General features: G+C 36.2%; 1 protein-coding gene and 1 pseudogene across 1 annotated transcript; one reads left to right on the top strand and one right to left on the bottom strand.

The window, feature by feature from the left end:
• The first annotated feature begins 268 nt into the window (after positions 1 to 268).
• LOC135679565 (triacylglycerol lipase SDP1-like) lies at positions 269 to 7,397 on the top strand (annotated as a pseudogene).
• A 1,861-nt stretch (positions 7,398 to 9,258) lies between these two features.
• Positions 9,259 to 22,296, bottom strand: LOC135678051 (uncharacterized). Its single transcript, XM_065190363.1, has 9 exons — positions 20,997 to 22,296; positions 20,767 to 20,889; positions 20,620 to 20,686; positions 18,833 to 18,936; positions 18,624 to 18,726; positions 18,244 to 18,539; positions 11,680 to 11,985; positions 11,239 to 11,603; positions 9,259 to 9,785 (listed from the first exon to the last, which is right to left on the bottom strand). The coding sequence occupies exons 1-8, from the start codon at positions 22,215 to 22,217 to the stop codon at positions 11,247 to 11,249; spliced, it is 2,577 nt and encodes an 858-aa protein (XP_065046435.1). The 5' UTR covers positions 22,218 to 22,296; the 3' UTR covers positions 9,259 to 9,785; positions 11,239 to 11,246.
• Positions 22,297 to 23,319: the final 1,023 nt, after the last annotated feature.

Genomic DNA, 23,319 nt, shown 5'->3' with positions numbered 1-23,319 from the left:
CTGCCAGTTTCTCTTTCAACACTGACATGAAACTCCTTGAAAGCATCGAGTACCTGGTCTTTAGATTTCAAAGCAAAAGCCCACACTTTTCTAGAATGGTCATCAATAAAAGTAACAAAATAAAGAGCACCTCCAAGAGTTCTAGTTTACATAGTACAAACATCAGTATGAACTAAATCAATAACATCTGATCTTCTAGATGATGGATATGTCTGAAATGCAACTCTATGTGTTTTTTCAGCTAAGCAATGATCACAAGATTTAAGAGATGTACCTTGCAACTCTGGTAAGAACTGCTTTCTAGCAAGAGTTTGAAGTCCTTTCTCATTGATATATCTAAGCCTCTTCTTATGCCAAAGATCTATACTTTCACCTTTTCGAATTGCATTAATCTCTCCTTTGTATAGCTTAGCTTCCATGACATAAAAAGAGTTAATCTTCTTTCCTTTTGCCACAATTACAGAACCCTTAGTGAGTTTCCATTTACTTTCACCAAAATAATATGCAAAGCCCTCATCATCAAGTCTACCTGTAGATATCAAGTTAAGACGAATATCTGGAACATGCCTTACATCTTTGAGTATCAATTTGCTCCAAATATTGGTCTCCAAGCAAATATCTCCAATACCCACAATCTTAGATGTACCGTTGTTTCCCATTCTGACATTACCAAAATCACCAGCAGTGTAAGATCTAAAGAAATCACCATGAGAAGTGATATGAAATGAAGCACCAAAGTCAATTACCCAATTACTGTCCTGAGCTACAAGGCTAACACAACCTTCATCACAGACAATAGTGATTACCTTAAGCAGCAATTGTATTGGTCCTTTTGTCTCACAGTTTGCTCTGCCATAAAGCATGAGCCACCGCGGTGTCTTAACTATTTGACGTCTCCTCGTGTTGTGATATGGAGTGCTGTTACTGCTTCCTGTGCATTTCCTGGCCTCTTCGAGGCGCAGGAGCTGATGGCAAAGGATAGATTTGGAGAAATCATACGCACCCTTCTCGCTGAGCTCTGAGGACAAGCCTGAAGCTTCAGCTCGTCGCTGGAGAGATGGAAGCTTGGAGAGTGATTTGCCCATGATTCAGCTTCAGGAATTATTCAACGTTAATCATTTCATCGTCAGTCAAGCCAATCCTCACATAGCCCCATTGTTGAGGCTAAAAGAAATTGTCAGAGTATATGGCGGAAACTTTGCAGCCAAGGTATTTAACCCATCTATCTGGAGCCATCATTGTCTATGCTTTTTCTTTCTTTTGTCTATCTTATAACTGTACTTTTCCACTAGATCACCAACGTCATATTATATATATATATATATATATATATATATATATATATATATATATATATATATATATATATATATATATATATATATTAAAATAATACACAATACTCTATATTTATACGAAGGGAGAATTTTCTTTCCTTAACAGATTTATGATATCTTATCATATAGTTAGGGAGATCTTGACTGTTGTTGAGGTTATTATCATGGGAGATCTTGACTGTTGTTGCGGTTGTTATCACGAGAGATCTTGATTATTATCATGCCCCCGCAAGACGGTGCTTCTGTCAAGAACGCCGATCTTGGACCGATGTGATAAAAGCAATTTACGGGTGAGAGGCTTCGTGAGAGAGTCCGCTAGTTGATCAACTGTATGTACGTGAGAAACATGTAGTTGATGTTTGATAACTTGTTCTTGCACAAAGTGAAAGTCGATGGCGATGTGTTTAATGCGTGAGTGGAATACTGGATTGGCACATAGATAAGTGGCTCCGACATTGTCATAATATATTGTAGGAGTAGAGTTGATGTTGATGCCAAGTTCATTGAGGAGATTCATGACCCAATTGAGTTCTGCAGCTGCGGTGGCAATGACACGGTATTCAGCTTCAGTTGTAGAACGTGCAACTGTTTTTTACTTCTTGGAACTCCAACTGATTGGATTAGGTCTAAGGAAAAGAATATACTCTGATATGGATGTTCTGTCATCAAAATTTCCTACCCAATCAGCATCAGCAAAGGCATGGAGATAAGGGGAGATTGTTTGTGAAAAAAGAGGCCATGATTGATAGTCCCGTGAAGATATCACAATATTCGTTTGATTGCAGACCAATGCATAGTAGATGGTCGATGTATGAATTGAGATAATTTATTGACCACAAATGAGATATCCGGACGGGTGAGAGATAAATACTGTAAGGAGCCAAGGACTTGACGATATTGAGTTGGGTCTGTAGTAGGGCTTCTATCACATAGTTTGAGCGACTCGTTAGTAGACAAAGGTGTTGTAACTGCCTTCGCATATTGCATATTCGTTTTAGATAATAAATCTTGAATATACTTTCATTGTGAGAGGAAGAGCCTGGAAGATGTGTATGTTGCTTCCACTCCCAAAAAATAGCTCAAGGTTCCAAGATCTTTAAAGGAGAATCGATCTACTAAATGCTTAAGGAATTCCTTGATTTCCATAGGATTATTGCCTATGACAATAATATCATCCACATATACCAGAAGATATAATATATTGCTACTTTAGTAACGAAGAAATAAGGAAGTATCAGACTTAGAGTTGATGAAGCCAATTGATGCCAAAAACGAGCCAAGTTCAGTGTACCAAACTCTTGGAACCTAACGAAGTCCATAAATAGCTTTTTTGTAGTTTACAAACATGCTTTGGATATTGAGGGTGGATGAAGCCAGGAGGCTGTTGCATGAAGACTTCGTCAGTTAGGGTCCCTTGTAGAAATGCATTGTTAACGTCGAGTTGACATAAATGCCAGCCTTTTGAGATGGCCAAACTCAGAATAAGTCGAATTGTTGTGGGTTTAACAACAGGGCTGAATGTCTCTGTAAAGTCAACACCAGGTCGTTGATAAACCCTTTGGCCACTAGACGTGCTTTATATCTGGCTACAGATTCATCTGGGTTCCACTTAATTCGAAAGACCAACTTACACCCGATGATATTTTGTATGGGATGAGAGGGTACAAGGGTCCATATAGAATTATGGAGGAGTGCATCATATTCTTCACACATGGCTTTATGCCAGTATGGAGATTTTTGGGCTTGAGTAATTGTGGTAGGTTCAATGGTCTCTGACGAGGATGTTGTGATAGTATGTAGGTCAAGTATTTGTCGTGGTTTAAAGACACCACTTTTAGAGCGTGTTATCATTGAATGTCCAGGGGCTATAGAGGGTGTTGTAGGTATGGACGGTGGAGGGGCACAAATTAGGGTAGGCTAAGAGACTTCAGTGTCATTAGTCCCAAAAGAGGATAAAGGTAGTAAATGTGATTCTGAGGGAATACCGTCAGTCGTAGGGGAACCGTGTGAAGAAGGAAGAGGCACAATGGAGGGGGTGAGGATATGTTTGCATCGGGAGGAGAGAATGTGGATCCTGAGGAGGAGAAGAACTGGATGATATTATGGGAGACTCAATTGACGGGATTGATGGAGTACTCCAGTGATGTATATGTGATAGAGTAGGTCACACAGCAGGAGACTCAGGGTTGTGAAACGGAAAGGTAGTCTCTATAAAAATAACATGACGAGACGTAAAGATTTTCGAGATTGGGGTTCATAGCATCGAAAAGCATTATGGTCAAGGGAGTATCCAATGAAAACACAAGGTTTAGATTTTGATGTTAACTTATGTGAGGCATAGGGACAGAGCCATGAATAACATAAACATCCAAACACTTTGAGTTTTTGAAGGTTTGGAGATTTGTGAAATAATTTTTCAAATGGTGACTCGTACTCAGGAGTGAGCATATGATTAATGAGGTAGACGACAGCTTGAAATGGTCAATCCAAAAAGTTGGTGGTATAGAGGCTTGGTGTAGAAGTGTGAGACCAGTTTCAACTACATATCGATGTTTGCGTTCAGTAGAACCGACAAGTTGAGGAGTGTGTGGAGGTGACTTGAGGTGTTGTATACCACAAGCAGATAGGTAGGATGTGAGGGCTTGATATTCACCGTCACCATCGGAGTAAACAGTTTTAATTTTAGACTGAAAAAAAGTTCTCGACCAATCTTCGAAAGTTAGTAAAGACTGTGGAAACTTCAGATTTATGGTGAAGAGGGTATAACCATGTGTACTTGGTGAAATAGTCAACGAAAATAACATTAAATCTGAATTTGTCAAAGGAAGTGATTAGAGTGGGGCCCCAAACATCAGTGTAAATAACCTCAAGGGGTTTAGAGCAAGATATGGAGGATTTTCCAAAGGGAAGTCTATTACTCTTATTACTTAAACAAGCATCACAATGAGTTATGATGTTATTGGTTGTAAGTGTAGGAAGAGAATAACGGGAAAGTAATTTTTGCTGAATAAAAGTTGAGGGATGACCAAGATTCTGTTTGCAGAATTGAGAAACAAAAATGAGGTTTCGTTTGATGTGGGGTGCACACAAAACATTATTTAGTGTAAATGAAGTGCTATGTGAATTAAGCATTATAGAACCAGTATGAGTAATGGGGAGTCCGTTACCGTCACCGATGATGATGTCTTCGTTTCCGCCATAGTCGTTGTGGATAGGCAAGTTTTGTAAATCAGAGATGATGTGATGAGATGCGCTAGAGTCCACAATCCAATTTTAATGATCAGTAGTCGGAGTAGTTGTAAGATTTGCACGAGGCCAATACGACGGAGGAGGAAGTCTGGGTCGAGTTCTACAGTGCAGAGTGGCCAACTTTGTCACATAGTTGGCAGACAACTCTTTGTTGATTTGTATGATCAGGACACCAAGATTGTGGATTATTGAAGTAGCCACCTTGATGGTTGTAATTGAAATGTTGAGGAGGGGAGGTTTGTTTAGAGCCCACAAGTGCAGGCATGCTGGCCAAACCTTTGTTGATAGATTTGTTGTACCGGTTGCTTTTCTTTTTAGATTTTTGACTGACTTGAGCTATGATGGATGGTCCCGGCAACTTGTCCTCTTGCTTGAGATATATCTCATAGTCAGTTAACTTATCATAGAGTTCTTCAAATGATACTAGTGAATCACGTGCATGTATTGCTGCTGCCAATTCCTTGTACTCGTCTCCTAGGCCATTGAGGATATGGACAGTAACTTCTTCATCACTAAGGGAATGACCTATCAAGGCCAAGTTATCGATGATAATCCTTATGTTATGTAGATAATCAGCAACAGTACTTCCTTCTTGTTTTATCGTCATGAGATTAGATAGGAGACTAAGCATGCGAGTGCGGGAACGATTGGCTAGGGTGATTTGCAACTTGCACCAAGCTTCGGTAGTAGTGTCATATGAAAAAATGAGTGGGACGAGGGATCCAGTAACCGAGGCTTGAATAGCTTGAAGGATGAGACGATCCTGGCGTAACCATAGTTTGTGGGCTGGATTTGGCACTGGACTAGGTTCGCCTGGGATGTTGACCATTTCAGGTGGACGCTGGAGAGAGCCATCAACATAACCTAGGAGATCATAACCAAATAGAAGATTAGAAAGTTGTGCCCGCCAAGTTGCCACCTTTGGATAATTTGAAGGGAATGAGTGCTGCAGCATTGATGGTGATAAGACTTTGAGAAGTGCTCAAAGTCCCTACAGAAATAGGGACAGAAATATCGGAAGAGTAAAATGAAGACATCCCAAATATTTTATGGTGGTTTAAGTGATTTCTACAGAAGATGTAAAGTTATAGGAGGGAGAGAGGAGAAGAAAAACAGATCGATGCGCTGTAGAGGAGACTGCAATGATGAACTACAATGATGAACTGCAACGATGAATTGCAGCGAGGAGGCTACAGCGATGCACTGTAGAGGAGGCTGCAGCGATGCACTGCAGAGGAGGTTGAAGCGATGGGCAAGGAAGCTACAACGATGAGTGAGAAATCTATAGCGATTAGGTGAAAGAAATTTTTTTTTTGCAGCGATTAGATGGAAAAATTTGCAGTTGTTACAACTGCAGTTGGGAACTTGGAAATGGTTCCGGATGCTGCTTATCGAGGTTAAGAAGAAGTAGAAGACAGCAGCTTGGGAGAAGAGCAGATCACTGCTACTGCAACTGCTGCAGTTGCGAGGCTGCGTCGGCTTCTGCAAGAAGAGGCGAGGAAGGGCGTGGCGTGATGGTCCTTCACGGCGAAGGCTCTGATACCATGATAGAAATGAAATAGAAAGAAGAAGATTGTATTGATCAAAACAATACACAATACTCCATATTTATACGGGAGAATTTTTCAGAGATCTTGATTGTTGTTGCGGTTGTTGTTATCACGAGAGATCTTGATTGTTATCAGACACCACTGCATGATTACTCTTTCGCAAGCAATGGATACATGATTTCCTTGTACAAATTTCTGGACAGAAATCCTTTGCATTTCATTCATCAACCTCATATGATTATTCCCTGCGTAGCTCGCTCGGCTTGCTGAAATGGAGCTTAAACATCGATGCAATCAATTTCTCGAACTTGGTTTTCCGTTGGGTGGCATAGCCAAATTGTTTGCTCAGGATTGGGAAGGTGACGTTACCGTCGTTATGCCAGCGGCCCTTTCTCAGGTAAAATTTTAGCTCTTATTCCTTTGTGACTTTGTCATGTTTCTTACGCTGGTTTGGAAAAGTTGACACAAAATCTTTGTTGATTTCCATTATCAGTATTTAAAAATTGTACAAAACCCATCTTGCTTGGAGCTCCAAATGGCTGCTAACCAAGGCAGAAGATGCACATGGGAGAAGCTTCCTGCTATGAAGGCAAATTGTGCCATTGAACTTGCACTCGATGAGTGCATCCTTCTTCTTGACCATAAACGCAGGCTCGAGAGATATGCTGAAAGGGCATCTGCATCCCAAGGTCACACGGATTCTGTCCGGCTCGGTGCCTCGAGGAGAATCCCTTCGTGGAATTGCATTGCGAGGGAGAACTCGGCAGGCTCGCTTGAAGAAGACGTACTTGCGGATGCTGCTGCTTCGATCCACCATGGAACTGCTACCGTTGGACAGTTGAGTCACCGTCCTCGTCGTCGACAAAGCATGCATGATGGAAGTGACGGTGAGTCAGAAACTAACCTCTAATGAGGACAGCTTCTGCTGGTAACTTCATTAATCTTGTGTAGAATCACGAGACTGATACCAAATGCAGCAGATCTCAATTGAGGGAAAAAAGAGACTGATGCTGTAATACCATGTTCCAGCTCTACGGCGGGTCGCGAGGTAGTGGGGATCCTTACTATGACAGCTCCTTAGTAACCATCCCTGATCGAAGGAAGAGGGCAACAAAATTCCCACTTGCTGCTTCCACAAAGTATTGTGATATCTAAATCAGATCTTTTGCAGCTTGAAAAGATTCGTCATAGGATTGTGTTTAATGCTATAAAGAAGGATACACTTGTTGCACATAAGAACAGCGACGCGGAACAGCAGTAAGATTCATTTAGAGAAGCAGATGCAGAGGACATGCAAATAAAAATTTATTTTAGGATTAGTGAGTGTTTTTAAGAGTTTTAATTATATTCAAATTAGTTGGAAGAGTCCTTATTAAATTGAAATTTTTTGCGAATTAGGGTTTGTATATTAAGGTTTTGGTGAGAGGAAAATCAAGATACTTCGATTGTTCAGAATGATCTTTAGGGTTTTTAAAGAGGGTTGAGAAAAAAGAATGTTTGAGTGAGGATAATTCAAGGGTCTTGTAATTGATATTTTATATTATATATATATATTTTTTATAGATTTACTGAACCATATTAATCTTGTGTTAATTTTTTTTGGTATTAGATGTTTTTTTTTTTAAATTCCTCTCTCTTCCCAATAAAGTGGTAAAGCCTAAAAGATCCGATAACTAGATATTTAATAAGGATATCATCGTTTATTTCTTTTTGTTTTACTATGGAGAAATTTAATAAAAAATAGTTTTATCTTAAGATTTTCTTGTTCAATATGACTTAGCAAGAATATTGAAGAGACAAAGGATATGCATATTATGCATATTAGCACTATTCATTTATGAGAGCGATTGAGAGGTGCTTGTGGTAAAGTACATGAGCACTATTCATTTATGCATATTATTAATGATAACTCCACTACGATTATTTCGAATAAATAAGAAAGATTTTATCTGGCTAAAAGGTTAACTAACAAATTATATTTTAGCAAAAGTTATATAGACAAAGGATAGAGAAAAGTGGAGACTTATAAAGCATTTAAACATATTCAAAGGAATATTAGATCAACCGAAGAAAGTTGATGTGAAGATTGATAAAGAAGATAAGATACTGTTAATTCTTATATTGCTCGTTGACTCCTATAACAACTTTATAAAGATTATACTATGTAAGAAGGATATAATAACTTTGGAATAAGTTGAAGTAGCCTTAGTGTCTCATGCTAGTAAGAAAAAGAATACATATGGGCATATGAATGGTGAGGTATTAGCTGTTCAGGATGGAGATCAATGAGGATGATTTTCTGATAGGAGTATATCTCAATGTGGTAGATTGAGATTAAGAGTTAGGTCTTTGGATAATGTTCAATGCTAAAGAATAAAGAGTACAAATATATTAGATAGAATTATTTTGAGAAAAAAATAAAAAGAAAAGATCGGTGAGTATTCTCTTGTGATGGAGATATCCTCACAATCTCCAAAGGTAACAATGCATCTTTCAAAAAGAGTTAGTTTTTGAATTTTACTTGTGTTACTTATATTTACTCTTAAAATAATTATTTTTATTCACTGAATACGTTGAGTCTAGGTAATGACTCTACAATAGGAGTCAGGTAATGACTCTACAATAGGAGTCATGTCATGGGTGTCGGTAAAATAAAGATCAAAACGGTTGATGATGCAATGTATACTTTGAAAGATATAACTTATGTTGTAAAGATGAAAAAGAATATGATTTCTTGAAATTTGCTGAATGATCCTGAAAAAAAAATCCATCAAAGATTTTATCATTTGAAAGGAAATAGAATAAAGACCTCAAAAGTTAAAACACATACAAAAGGTTACATACAATAAAGAGCTGAAACACATACAAAAAGTGATAGGTGCCTACAGGAGTAAGCTTTGAATAAAAAAACAATGGCTGATACTAAACCTTCAATCATTCACGATAAAAAAAAGACAAAGGATGATATTTATGATATCTATAAGATGATATCTATAATTTGGCAAACAGTAATTAAAGCTTTTTATTTTTTGAAAAAACAAAAATCACTCACCTTCCTGCAGAATTTTCCATGTGTTTTTGGTGTCAAAACTAGTTCTACCGATCAACATAGGCATCGAAAGTTGTCAAACATCCGTTCTCCCTTGACCTAGAAAATATCATGTCCAAGACATCCGTTCTCAGCACAAACAAATAGCTTGGATACTCCTTACATCCATCCCGTTGGATCTACAGGAAAACTAATAAGATTTACAGTACAAAAGACTATTCTGACATGAAAGGGTTGACGACTTCACACGATGCATCAGTTCAAAAGAGGTATTCCACTCCGCCGCCTAACCATAAACAAGGAATAACCACGTGGATGGAAAAGAAATCGCCAAGGTTAAGACTTACAATAAAAATGTATGGCGATACTCTGATGTTGCAAGCATCCCGAATTAAATGTCAGGGATATGACTTCATGAAGAAATGCTGTCAGATGGCTAAGGAAAGACTTCAAATTCTGATTGTCAAGGTACAAAAGCAGACGATAGCAGCCTTATCTGCATTCTGTAAAATATTTTTCGAACTAGCCATGAAAAGTTCTTCAGCACTTCACTACGAGGCATAAGCTTCCCTCAAGATGTTCGCCCCTATTTATAAATGCCTGATGGAGTAAAAGTGAAATCAGAAAACTTAGGGATGCATATCTATACTTTCTCAATTTCACATTTCAAGCAATTAATAGAAGTACAGATGATCCTGAAAAATGTAATGTCAAAAGCCTATAATGATTACTGCTATTCAAGGGCTGTTAGTAGGAAGAACTGCACTGAATCTGATCACCAATGCCAATAACCAAATAAATGAAACTTTCTTTAATTACACGAAGATGACAGTGAACAATTACATTTAAATGATAATAAATATTAATTGCTCATCAATTATTCCTGCATCAAGCATTGAAACAGGACATACTTATGACATAATCTTATGTATATGCCCTAACCTTGACAGGAGAAACCTCACTTATATTTCATTCTTGATGAATTGAAAGATCCCCACATGCCAGTGTCCACCAGCTTGGATGGTTGGACCATTGGGATCCCTTGCAAAGGGTTGAGTTCAAATCCCTCTTCTTTTCCCCATCCTACATGATAACCCCTGTGGAACTCGTGTGTGCTGTGTGTGTGATGCAATATATATGTACCATGCAACATTAGGTTGGAAGCATTTCAATATCATCTCAAGGAATGTATCAAAAACAATTCAGCAACTAACAGTATTTTGTTTAATTAAACCCCCAAGAAAAACTGGATCTTCATTGCATATCCAATAATTTTTGTGCCGGATTTAGCAACTAACAGTATTTTGTTTGATTAAACCTCCAAGAAAAACTGGATCTATATTGCATATCCAATAATTTTTGTGCCAGATTAGCTAGACAACAAGTGTGCAACCAAAAGAATAAGATTATCATGTGAACAACCTTTATTTTATTTTCTAAGATGAATCACTACCACATTGTGGCATTCCATGTACTAACTCTAATTACTGGAATAATGAAAATCCATAAGCACTTGGACCATATAATTTTTTTCACGAGGGGTGTCACTAATAACTCTATGTAGGGAGTCATCTCAAAATTAAGCTTGTCACTTTTTTAGCATCAAAAAGCTGATTGGATTGTCTCAACAATATTTTCAGGTAATACCATCACTATTTTTTACCTCATATTAAGAAAATAACAAGCCTTTCAAACAAAAGCATCAAAGGCTTTTGGGTTCCTAATGAATCATAAGTGAAAGAAACTATTACTTATAGACAACTATTTAGATATCTTTATTATGAATAACTAATTCTCTAGCAATATGAAGATGCTACTCTACTCGAAGCTAATGGATACATTTAATCATATTCCTACTAGAAAGCCAAATCTTAACCATAACAAATGGAACATATAGTAACAACTAACACACAAAAAACTAGAGCTTTTCTTGCTAAAAAAGGGAATATTAAGGCTGTTGTTATTAGCACATGAAAAACAATATCTGGTTACCATAGAAGCAGTTACACATCAGAAAGTAAAAGAGAATGCATAAGAGACTTAGTTACTTCACCAGGTATTTCAATTCCTCTTGTGTTTCCTGGAGTGCCTCCTGCCCCTTTCGCCTTCATCTGAGCTCGATTCTGACTCAGATTCTGAACCCGAATCAGAGTCGGAACTTGAGCTGCTTGAACTTCCAGATTCATCTTCAGAATCAGTAACTGGTTTTTGTTGTTGCATGATTAGCCTTGGCATATTTTTCAGGTGTTCTCTCAGGTTTTCAGTGATACCACCCAGCCCAATTGACGTGAAGAAATTGATGGAAAATCTAGTATTTTTCGGGTTATCCTTGGGAAATATAGAATCAAATGAATCATGCATGGTAGGATCATTGAGACGTTCATTGAGTAAACGAATTCCCAAGTGTTCTGATAACTCCTGCATTCAAAGTTATTATCAACATCATCAGTCGATGGAGAAAAAAAAAGGTAATCTAAGAACAACTTGTACATACCTGAAAGAGAATCTTAATGAAGATTCGAGAAGATGATGTTGTGTCCTCCTCGGTCAAGCGTATATAAGCAAGTACATGCCATGGAAGTGCATCTGTTCCAAGTAAATGAGCAAAGAATTTTGCCACATTGCGCAGCTTATTAGTTTCAAGGCGATGTATCATGGAATATTGCTGCACAAAGCATTTCTCAAAATTTTCTTGGTGAACTTTATTAATCATGCAAAACCGCTGCCCAAGAAGACCATAATATCGTAGATATGTTCTCTCTTGACTGCAGCATTCTAGCAACATTATGCACAATTCCATCTGCAAACAAACAAAGAGACAGGGAACAAGTTCAACAATTCCATTACTTTAAGGAAAACACATGCTGAACAAAGATGACATAATACTTCCACTTGAGAATCTAAAAACACAATATGAAAAATAATTGGCATATCAAAAAAGGTATATACACGAGGAAAGAAAATTCACTTACAATGGGAGTAAACATGCTAAAAGTAAAGAAAGAAAACAAATGTAATGAAGAAAGCTGTAACACACACATGGCTAAAAAATAATGAAAAAACATCTGATATGAAAGACGACCAAATAGTTACACTTTTTCCTACATCCATTGATACCATAGTTAGGTAATAGTGGTACATCATTCAATCCACTTAGTAGTAAAAAGTAGGAAGCATAAAATCCAAATTTTGGTGCCCCTTCATAAATTCAAAGGATGCCCATCTTCATCTCATATTCTTCCATATATACCCTGCGTATCATTAACCCTCGACAAGGATATACTTAACTAGCATTAAACTGAGGTTTGATTAATGTTTAAAATGGTCCCACTCTTAATGTTGCTTCTCTTTTTTTCCACATTATACCTTGCTATGTCAATGATGAGTTTCTATGGGCAGATATTCAATAGACCAATATCTTTATCAATGAAGGTCAGAACAAGCCTTACCAATATCTTTATCACTCACAGGTCAAAACAAGTCCTGATCCATAGCAGGTCAGACTTGTTTTGCCCAATTTTTTTATCCAAGGATAAATCTTGATTCAAGATATTTAAGGGCGTTTTTCAGTATGATCCCAGTGTAGAATTGGATTTTTACTGATAACAGTTAAATTTCAAAAGAAATAAAACATCTATCAATTGGAGTTTCATTTGTAGATGTTCATTAACCTTAAAGAAGCATGTATGACATTTGTTACTTCACAAGGATTTTCGTGAAATATAGGCATCCAAAGGGGCAGTTAATAGAATTTCTCCAATATATATTACTCTGCATCAAAGATAAAAGAAGCACAGGATAAAGAGTGGTGCAAGACAGATCAGTATGCTGATATACCATTGTACTATGCATGTTTCAACATTATTTGATTATTTTTTTATTATCTCTTTGGCATGCCTGCCAGAACTGCTACAGGTAGTTTGCTGAAACCAATATCAAACCAGTATTTTAGACCTTTTCCATATTGCCTTCATCACCAGTTCAATGAAGCTATCTAAACTTATCCTCAAGCAAGATTGAGTAACATGCAGTTGATATATAATAAGCAGGCTATCTAAAAGCTCAAATCACATAGGTCAGTATTCTATATGAACAACGAACACAGTAATACTAAATTAAACTTATATCATTTGTCCAGTAAAGGAAGCAAAAGTAAAGAATAAGGAGACACGAAAATGAAGAATGATATCAGTTATTGCAAAAATGACAACAAAATGAGACTAAAGTTGTCTGCTCAATCACATAACCATGTCCCATCTAAGTCGAAAGAAAGTTCAGCATAAAATTTTCCCATAAAAGCTACACAAATTTCTCACAAAAAAGAAAAGGCAAGAGTAATTGTTCTATGATTTGGATGCTTCCATAGCAAGTCTAGCAACATGCTTCAATTTATAATACCAGTTCAGATGAAAAATGAAACAAGTCAAATGGATCTGTTGCCGCCATTGAAATATGTAAACAGTCATATGCTTAGTGAAATTTAAAGTACTTAAGTCTTTATTTATAATTTTTATTAAGATCTTTTTAAATCTTCCTCTACCTCTCCTTTGTACCACGAAAATTACTCATTTCATCTCTTCTAACTACCGCATCCGAAGGTCTTATAATCACATACTCATACTATCTTAAACGATTTTATCTCATCTTCTATCGAAGCGATTACTAGTTGTTCACGAACAAAAGTATTTATTTTTCTATCTTTCATAGTAACTCCACATAACCATCTCAACATTCTCATCTCGGCAACACAAACTCTTTGTATAAGTTATTTTTTCATTGTCCATCATTTACATCCATAAAGCATTGTTGGTCTCATAACTGTCTTATAAAATTTTTCTTTTAATCTCAAAGGTATATGATAATCACACAAAACTACCGACGCCCCTCGCCATTTTAATCATTCTATTTTTAAACTATGAACAATATTTTCATCGATCTCTCCATCTTGTTAAATAATTTATCCAACATAGCTAAAGCTTTTATTTAAAAGAACTTCTCATTCATCCAATTTAACTATATTCTCCTATCTATTTCTAGAATCACTAAAATTATATTTTATATATTTAGTTTTAGTCCTACTTAATCTAAAACATTTAGTTTCTAAGGCTTGCCTCCATAGCTCAAGTTTATAATTAATTTCACTTAATAAAAATTATTCTTTCTTTGTCTTCCTACACTTTATCATTAAGTGTCTTAATAAATAAATAGCTTATATGATTGATCTTCCAGACATAAAACCAAACTGATTTTCAACGAGATTTGTTTCAAGTCATCCTACTTTTGATGATTCTTTCCTAAAGTTTTATAGTATATCATTTATTTCCTCTATAATTTAAATAATTTTGTATGTCACCTTTATTTTTGTAAATCGACGCTAAAAATTTTTTTCTCCATTAAGTAAGTTAGTTAACCAAGCTACTCACTTGTTCCCTAAATTTCTCTAAATCTCAATCGACATACCATCAAGCCCTACACTCTTAGTTATTTTTATCTTCTTTAGTATGTCTTTTACTTCATTAGCTTTAATTTCATGAACAAATATATGATTATTAAATCTACCACTATTATTTATCATTAGATCTAAGTCCTATATGGAAATTTATTAAATAATTTATAAAAATAATTTTTTCATCTTTACTTAAATCTCGTTATCACTAACAAGTATTCTTTGATCTTTATTTTTAATGCATCTAATATTATCTAAATCATTATGCTTTCTTTCTCTGACTTTATCAATTTGATATATATCTCTTTCATTATCTTTTGTACCTAATCTAGTATAAAAATTATCATAAGCTCTATATCTTACCATACTAACTGTTTTTTTAGCCTCTTTTTTAGATTCTTTATATCTTTTAATTTTTTTCTCTTTTTTACAATTTTGCCAATGTTTAAAACATGATCTTTTAGTGAAAAATATTTTTTAAACTCCTTCGCATCACCACCAACTCTCTTTTAAGGTTACACCTCTATCTTTAATTTCACTAAGAATCTCTTTCGTTAAGCCCGAATCTTGTTAGCCATCATAGTTCAAATAATATTAATATTATCCTCATCTAAGTTCCAAGTCACCTCTCTTTTCATCTTATCCTTAAAAGTGTTTCCATTATCATCTTTAAAATTCCACCATCTAATCCTAGCAAAATTTTCTATTATCTTTTTCTTCTTTATTTTCTACAATAAATATCTAATACCATCAACCTATCTTGATCCATGAAACTTCCGCTAGGTATAACTTTACAATTCTTACGAATAACTTTATCTACTTTCTTGTAAGAAAAAAGTCTATATGACTATGGTTGTTATAACTCTTGTAAATAATCAAATGTACATCTCTCTTCTTAAAGTGAGTATTTATAATTATAAGATCATACAAAGTTGCAAAATCTAAAATCATACCACCATCTTTATTTCTCTCCCCATAACCAAAGTCCTCAGGCACCCCTTTATATTCACCATATGTTTTCCCTACATTATCATTTAAATATCCTCCAATTACAAGTTTTTCGATTATAGGCATTCCTTGAATGATATCATCTAAAATTTCCCAAAATTTTCTTTTGGTTTGATCACCCAATCCAATTTAAGAGAAATAAGCACTAATGACATTCAAAACATTCTTTCACAAATTTTAGAACTATAATTCTATCCCATAATCTTTTTACATCTACAACATTTTTCTTAAGATCCTTATCAACAACAATTCCTACACCATTTTTGTGTTTAACTTTTTCGGTATATCAAATTTTAAATTCGATACTATCAATCTCTCTAGATTTTTTCCCTACTCACTTAGTCTCTTGTAAGCAAATAATATTTTATTCTTCTTCTGATTATAGTGTCTACCAATTTTAATATTTTCCCTGAAAGTGTTCTTATATTCCAAGTAGTTAACCTAACCCTCTATTCTTGCACTAACTTCTTTACTTCCATTGATCCAAAACAATATCTAAGCACCAATGTGATAGGCTACTTCTGAGCGACCTCCTAGCCCATTGTTTGCAATTCAGAACAACTAAGTGGTGAAGGCATCTCACATCACTTCCAAATTACGACCTAGCTCTATATTGAAATTAGTTAAGATCCATGTTCATGAGATCTACCATAGTTTTACGTTGGTTATCAGTGACCTACACGACTCTCCACCTTTTTCATTCGGGCTTAGGGCCAGCATTGGCGGTGTTGGCGCTGAAGCCAAATGCACTGTATGTAACATCTATAAATTTAGTACATAAAAAAATATGCATGAATCAATTAAGAGCACAATGTTCTGTCGATTTCTAAAATTTCAATTACGATTCCACAACCACATATTCAAAATTTTAATTAAACAAATACAAATAAATAGGGGAACTAGGAAAAGTTGTATCAAATCAATATAGTTACATAACTAACAAACAGTAGCAGACAAGTGTACACAAAACCAAACCTAAAAACATGGAGAACTAGGACGTGGATCATGTCTATCAGCGAATGAAAATAAAAGCACTATAATTTATAATAGTTACTAACAAGTATGTTATGATCTTAATAGTAGTATAATAATTCAAATGATTTATCTATATAATATCCTTCCCCTGTCAAAGGGAATACAAGTTTTAATACCCATTGATAAAATTTCCTCGTATTAATTTACTTTCTTTCTCTAAATCATGTATTCAGTAGTTCAGAATCTAGGAAATAAAAGTACAATTGAATATTGGATTTGAAAACTTGCCTCATTTTTTAAGAAAACATTCTCACATTCTTCGTTCGGGTGGGGTTTAGAAAACATTCCCACATTTTTCTAAGATACAATTTTCCTAGTGCCCAGTCTTATTTTTGAAGTAAACATGACCACATTCTTCCTTCGGGTGGGGATCCACCCAAAGAATGAAGAGAACTTGGAGAGGAACTTTCAACTTATGTTGAAGTTCAGAAGGAAAAAGAGCTAAATTTTGTGGACAATATAATCGTGCAAAATAAAATCACACATCATTTTTCAAAAGAAATAGGCTTTTGTTCTATTGATCGACCATTTGGCCTTTAACATTTTTTGCAATGAAAAAATGCTTCCACAGACGAACACGATTTATTCTCTTACAAAGAACAAATTCAATCTTATGCAATGCACACAAAGTTAACCAAATAATATGTATAGCATTGTGGAGGCATGCCTTTAAGCATTTAGACCTATAATAAAAAAATAAAAAAAACAAAATGCACTCCGAAGGAAGAATTAGTAAAGCCTGTAGGCCTTGATTGAAGTGATACCCAAAACCCAAGTCGCAATCACTTCATAGCATATGGGACACTGAGAGAAGTTAAGAATTCAAGGACTGGAAAATGTCTAAAAAATAGATAAATGCTTTACAAGATATGGACCTTAAATTCATGTCACAGTCGGGAAAAAAATCAAATAACCTCTTCTAAATTTTTGCAATAATCTACATAATTTTATCCTTATCCAAGGTGTTATCCCTGACCAACACCAATCTCAACAATCGAGCAAACCAATATTGTTATTGTACCAAAAGGTGGCAGACCGAGCAACATCAAGCTGTATGGTTTGTTATCAATTCTTGGCCAGACCAATTAATATGAGTCAGTATGCACCACCGGTATTCTAAACCATGGCTTCTCTAACATGACAACAGAAGCAACACAATTAGAAAGTAAATCATGTTATATGATTATAGATCAATTCATTAACTCAAATTATTAGCTGAATGTTCTTTTTGTCCTTTGAGCAACTGCCATTTCTGTAAAATTTCTTCTCAAAATTCCACATTTAAAAAAAAAAATCTCTTGTGCCTGTGGCCATGAGATTATATAGCTTATGATACATTCTTATTGGTAGTTATCATTCTCCACAAAGAAATCTAATAAAAGGCTCTACAACCTATATGGTTACGCTTAATATGGAGCAAATATCATCGTATCCCAGGACTTGATCAGAATAAGCAACATTAGGCTTCTATAGGATAAAATTGAATTAGCAACACAGACCAATTGAAGCAATAATGCCTTCTAAAGGGAAAGTAGATCGCAAACAAAGCCTGTACAGAGCATAACTTACCTCCTGACCAGGCTCAAGTTTGATTTTTAACAACTTATGTCCAGCCTCCTCAAAATCAACACTTGACATGATTGTAAGATATATGGTTCTTCGTAAGTTGACAAGATTTGTCTCGGTTTCATCTTTTATTTTCATTTCTTCTGTTTCATCTTCCTCAGATTCTTCTTCCTCCTCATCATCAGAGACCACATCAGAGCCTTCTTCATCTTCAGAAGACTCATCATCAAGAATCCTCTTTTTAAGGTCCTCATAAGCCTTTTCATCGTCAAGAAAATTCAAATTTGGTTTAAAGACATCTGCAATTAAAAAAAAAAAGATCTATAATAGTCATCAAGGAAAGAACACCTAAACAGATGAACTAATTTATTAAACATAAATACCAAGATGTGTCTCTGGATCAATCTCCTCATCAAGGGATATCTCATGGGTAAGTTGCTCCTCTTGCTCAACAAGGTCCAGCTCTGGACGAATAGCAGGAAAACCCTATAGAGAATCGTCAGACCAAAGGAAAATTTTCAGCCTACAGAATATCCTAGGATCTTTTACGTGAGACATGCATATTAAAGCACTTGTACTGATAAAACCATACCTGAAATTTGGCTTTTCGTATCGCAAAAAGGCCTTCAATCAAAAATTGGACCCTTTTATCTATTTCTCCCTCATGAAGTATACCACGAAAACGTTCAAATATACCTGTAGATAAAAATATCAACATGTCAAAATATGAAAGAAAAACACTCCTTAAAGAAATTGTTGAAAAAGGCAATTAACAATACTAGCATGTGGCTTGAAGTGACTAGTAAAAATACAACACAAGAAGTTGAACCAAAAAGGGATATACACAGATAACCCAAAACCACAGAAACCATGGTCCATGTTGAGATATTCCAAACGCTGCTCTAAAATGTATATTCCTATTTATATCCTAAAATTGCCACTTAGATTACTATTTTATGATCAAGCATGTAAAATACATGTGAATGTGTACTGTAATGACAATCACTTATGCAATAAGGTTAAAAAAAAAAAAGATACAAAGGCAAAAATTTGCATTTATTCACAGCATCAAATTATCATCATACAAAGAGAAGAGACGTTGAAACTTCTGAAGCTACATACATCAACTATACATCTTGATATCTTCTCAAAGTTGGACTATCTGAAGAAAGGGTGTCTGTGAATTGTCACTTCCAAATATTTCATTTATTTGGGAATGCTTCTTCATTGCTCTCTTTGTAACACAGAAATTTGAAAAACAATGCTGAAAAACAAATAACAACAAACCATAACATTGCAGTTATTGTGATCACTAGAAAAACAATGTTGACAAACATATAACAACAAACAATATCATCGCAGCTATTTATGATCGCTATCCGTTGCGTGGATCTCCTCCCGTCAGTATGTTCTACAATATAGATCCTTTGTTAAATTAAGTGCATTTTGAAGTTTCTCAGTTCCTCTGCTCCTCTCTTTGCAATACTAATGCTAATTGGTTCACCTTGCCTAACCACAGTTTATGCTCCTTATCTTATGCCTATACCAGCTAAGATGTTTCCCCTCATTGTTGTCTCCTACTGAGATTAACAATTCACAAGTGGAAGTGTTTCGTATTCTATGTTTTCTTAATATCTATTTTGCTTTTATTGAACGATAAGTTCAATAGCCAGTGACAAACAGTGACGTGTATGTTATAGTGTCTGCATACTTGATTGTCATGTGTTATTATATTTTATTTTATTGCATTCCGTTGCTTGATTCTTAATAGCTCATGGTCTCTTATTCATTTTTAATGGTGCTATGCTCATGTATATACTTAGACTTTTATGAATTTTATTTTTAATACCGAAACATATTTAATCAACATATTGATATTAGTTATACCTTGGATTCCTTCTATTACCCATGTGCGCAGAAGCCCTATAAGATCAAATTAACTGGGAAGAATTGAAATTGATATTATGATTATGATTACCAAAAAGCTGTGCTACAATACTTAACTTTAAAGATAACATGGTAAACACAAGCACTTTGTTGCCCTCAATATACTAACAATCATCCATCAAAACATGTATTGTAAATATGATATTCTTCCGGCAGAATTTAAAGCCTCATTCAAGTACATCAAACAAATCAAAAGGCTAGAAGTCTGCAAAAATTAAAGAATATTTGGTATCAACAGTACAAATTTAGGTTTGAACATTACAAAACTCAAATGTGATCTAATACTCTAATTGCAGGAATTTTTTTTTTTTTTGGCAAAGGGCAAGTGGCGAAAGAATGATTCGAGCCCAGGACCTTGCAATATTCCTAAAATTAACCAATATGAAAAATTATCCAAAGTAGAAAATGCTTTGCAAACAAAAACTAGCTCACCATGGAGGCCTTGGGGTGAAATGTCCTGAAGTAATGCTCCACATTCTTTCACGAATCCAACAGCAACCTTCACATGGATAAAGAAAAGATATAAGAAAAATCCAAAACAATTGTAGACGCATCAATATCTTAATCACAACATTTTACCTCTACGCTGTCATCTGTAGGATTTTCCAACAGCACAGTGAGAAGCTCTAAAGCAATAACCTCATGCGCTACTAGTTGATTCACTAAATGAGCTATAAATTTGGTTGCAGCAAGTAGTTGAGGCTAAAAAACAGAGAACACAGACAACATATCAGAGGTTAACATTTTTTACTTGAGCAAAAAATACAAAATGAAACTGCAGCTAGATAATAAGAAACCCAAATGCCTACCTTGTCATTCCTTTTATAAGCCCTCTTGAGTTGCAAGACAATTCTCACAACAAGAAGCCTGCCAATTAAAGGAAACTTGGTATTGACAACTGCAACCAATGCAGCAAAGACATCCGTAAATCCAGGGGATGCCATTTGGGACTTCATGCATGAACGGCAGAAAAGTCCCCGTCCACGAATCAAATTCTCCATGAAGAGCTCAGGAATTATGTTCTTAATGTTTGTAGCATTTACTTTATTCACTAGCCCATTGATACTCTTCCTCAGGGCATCCCAGCTCAATCGCTGGTATGCCTCGCTGCTCTTATCCTGCACTTCACGCATCATTTGGGCCATCCTGTGAGGAGGGATGTAGATACCACCAGTCCTTCCGATATTAGAATCTGAAGCAGGTGCTGGTGGTGGTTGACTCTCCACCTTCTTGATCTCTTGGTCTCGGCCCTTGCCTTCTTCTGCAGTCCTATCCCTATGGTTTTCACTATCATAATCCCTATGTCGGTCATCTGAGCGCCGATCACTATTTCTGTTATTCCTTTCTCGCTGTCGAGGGCTTTCTTCCTCATCTGACGATTGCTCTTCACCGTCTCTTCTCCATTCTTCGTGTCGTCGGCCTCCCTTTCGTCCACTGGAACGGGCTTCTCGTCTCCGAGGTGGGCTCTCCTCAAACTTATCCCTCCTATCCCTGTGGAGATGGGAATCTCTATCACGCAACTCGTCGTCGCCTCTCATTCTCTTTCGCTTGCTATCCTCCTCATCGGACCGTTGCCTTCTTTTCTCCTTCCCCTTCCCAGCGTCCTCATCACTACCACGCCGCCTCTTTTTCCTCCTCGCCTCGCCATCATCCTCACTACCGCTACCGCTCAACCTCCTTTCCTTCTTTCCCTGGTCATCTTCCTCATCGCTATCGCGCCGCCTCCTATCGGATATGTGATTCCTCGATTTCCCTTCTTCATCACGAAGATGTCGATGTCGGCGCTCAGTCGTCGATCGCCGCACCTTCTCGCGGCTATCAGAATCGGAACTCTCGCTCTCCGAGCCGCGACGGCCTCTACGCTCAACGGGCGAAACCCTAGAATTGGCGCCGCGGGACAGAGAAGTTCCGAAGCCGTTCGGGGAGCCGCGATTAGCGGCGGCGGCTCCTCCGAATCTTCTGCTTTCGCGGTGGCGGTGGCGGCGACGGCTTCTTCGGTCGTGGGAGTCGGAGGAGTCGCTGGTCGCCATGGTCTGGCTCAGGACAAGGTGTCTGATTTCGATCCTAATTACGGTAGGAGTTGGGGAGGCGGCGAGGAGACCTCTAGCGAACCCGGATCCATATTGATGCGAACGGATGGAATTTGAATCTTAGAAGGTCAGTGTGTGGGCTGAGGCCCAATACAGAGCTCGGATGTCGGATCATAGTGTGATCAAAATAGAATCTAAATAGAACAGACTACTCATCGGATTTATGTCACGATCAGCCCGTTTATTACTGGATCCGTTTAGGATCCGAGTTGGAGCATCTGTTGTCAGTCCATAAATCCATGGATAATGTAAATGCTGAGATAAACCCTAAATCCCAGCGTAACTTTCCGTCGTTAGTTGCATTGGATTCCACTGTCGGCTTGTTCATTTTGGGTCTTCCGAACTTTTTGATTGTTCGTGACTGAGACCATCTACTAACAACAATTACATTATATATATATATATATATACAAACAGTAATTGTTTACATGTTTGATATATGGTTGTCACAAAGTTGATCCGACCTATTCCGTGTTTTAAATTTTGTCACGTTTGGAATTAGGAAACACTTCAATTTAGGTTGAGGTATAAATGAAGTTTAACCAAAGAAGCCCAAATCGTTAGGTGATTTATTTGGAGTTGACGTCCTTTTAAGTTCGAAAATGGTTTGAACATCAAACCTCTGCTCAAAGAGGTCATACAAAACTTGCGATAAGACTCCTCCGACGCCATTTGTTCGTGTTAGACCAAAAAATACAAAGCTGATGGTTCAATAGAATGATTGAATTCTAAGACTATGAAATCGTACCAGGCAAGGATTAAATATATGAAATTGAGTTCTTCTATTTACATAATCCATTTTGTAATCTTCATTTATTATATATATATATATATATATATATATAATACCGAGAGAATGAGAAATAGAATTTGAAAGGTTGAAAGTTATATTTACTGAAAATATTTTTGGAATAGAATAAAAGGATAAAAAACTTATCACCCTAAAGATAATTAAATAAAAATATATAATTAAAAAAAAATTCATCATTCTAACTCTAAAATACTAAAATAAATATTAATATATAAAATAACCTTTTATACA

The sequence above is a fragment of the Musa acuminata genome, chromosome BXJ1-1 (genome assembly GCF_036884655.1).
Source record: "Musa acuminata AAA Group cultivar baxijiao chromosome BXJ1-1, Cavendish_Baxijiao_AAA, whole genome shotgun sequence".
Classification (NCBI taxonomy): Eukaryota; Viridiplantae; Streptophyta; class Magnoliopsida; order Zingiberales; family Musaceae; genus Musa; species Musa acuminata.
The sequence above is the reverse complement of the archived record's forward strand: the minus strand, read 5'-3'. Positions and strand labels throughout refer to the sequence as shown.

Excerpts from the sequence above, each read along its gene's own strand:
- LOC135678051 (XM_065190363.1), bottom strand. The coding sequence starts at position 22,217 with ATGGCGACCAGCGACTCCTCCGACTCCCACGACCGAAGAAGCCGTCGC. Across the intron at positions 18,727-18,832 it reads TACGAAAAGCCAAATTTCAG|GGTTTTCCTGCTATTCGTCC; the intron begins GTATGGTTTTAT and ends GATTCTCTATAG. Across the intron at positions 11,986-18,243 it reads AACTTGAGCCTGGTCAGGAG|ATGGAATTGTGCATAATGTT; the intron begins GTAAGTTATGCT and ends GTTTGTTTGCAG.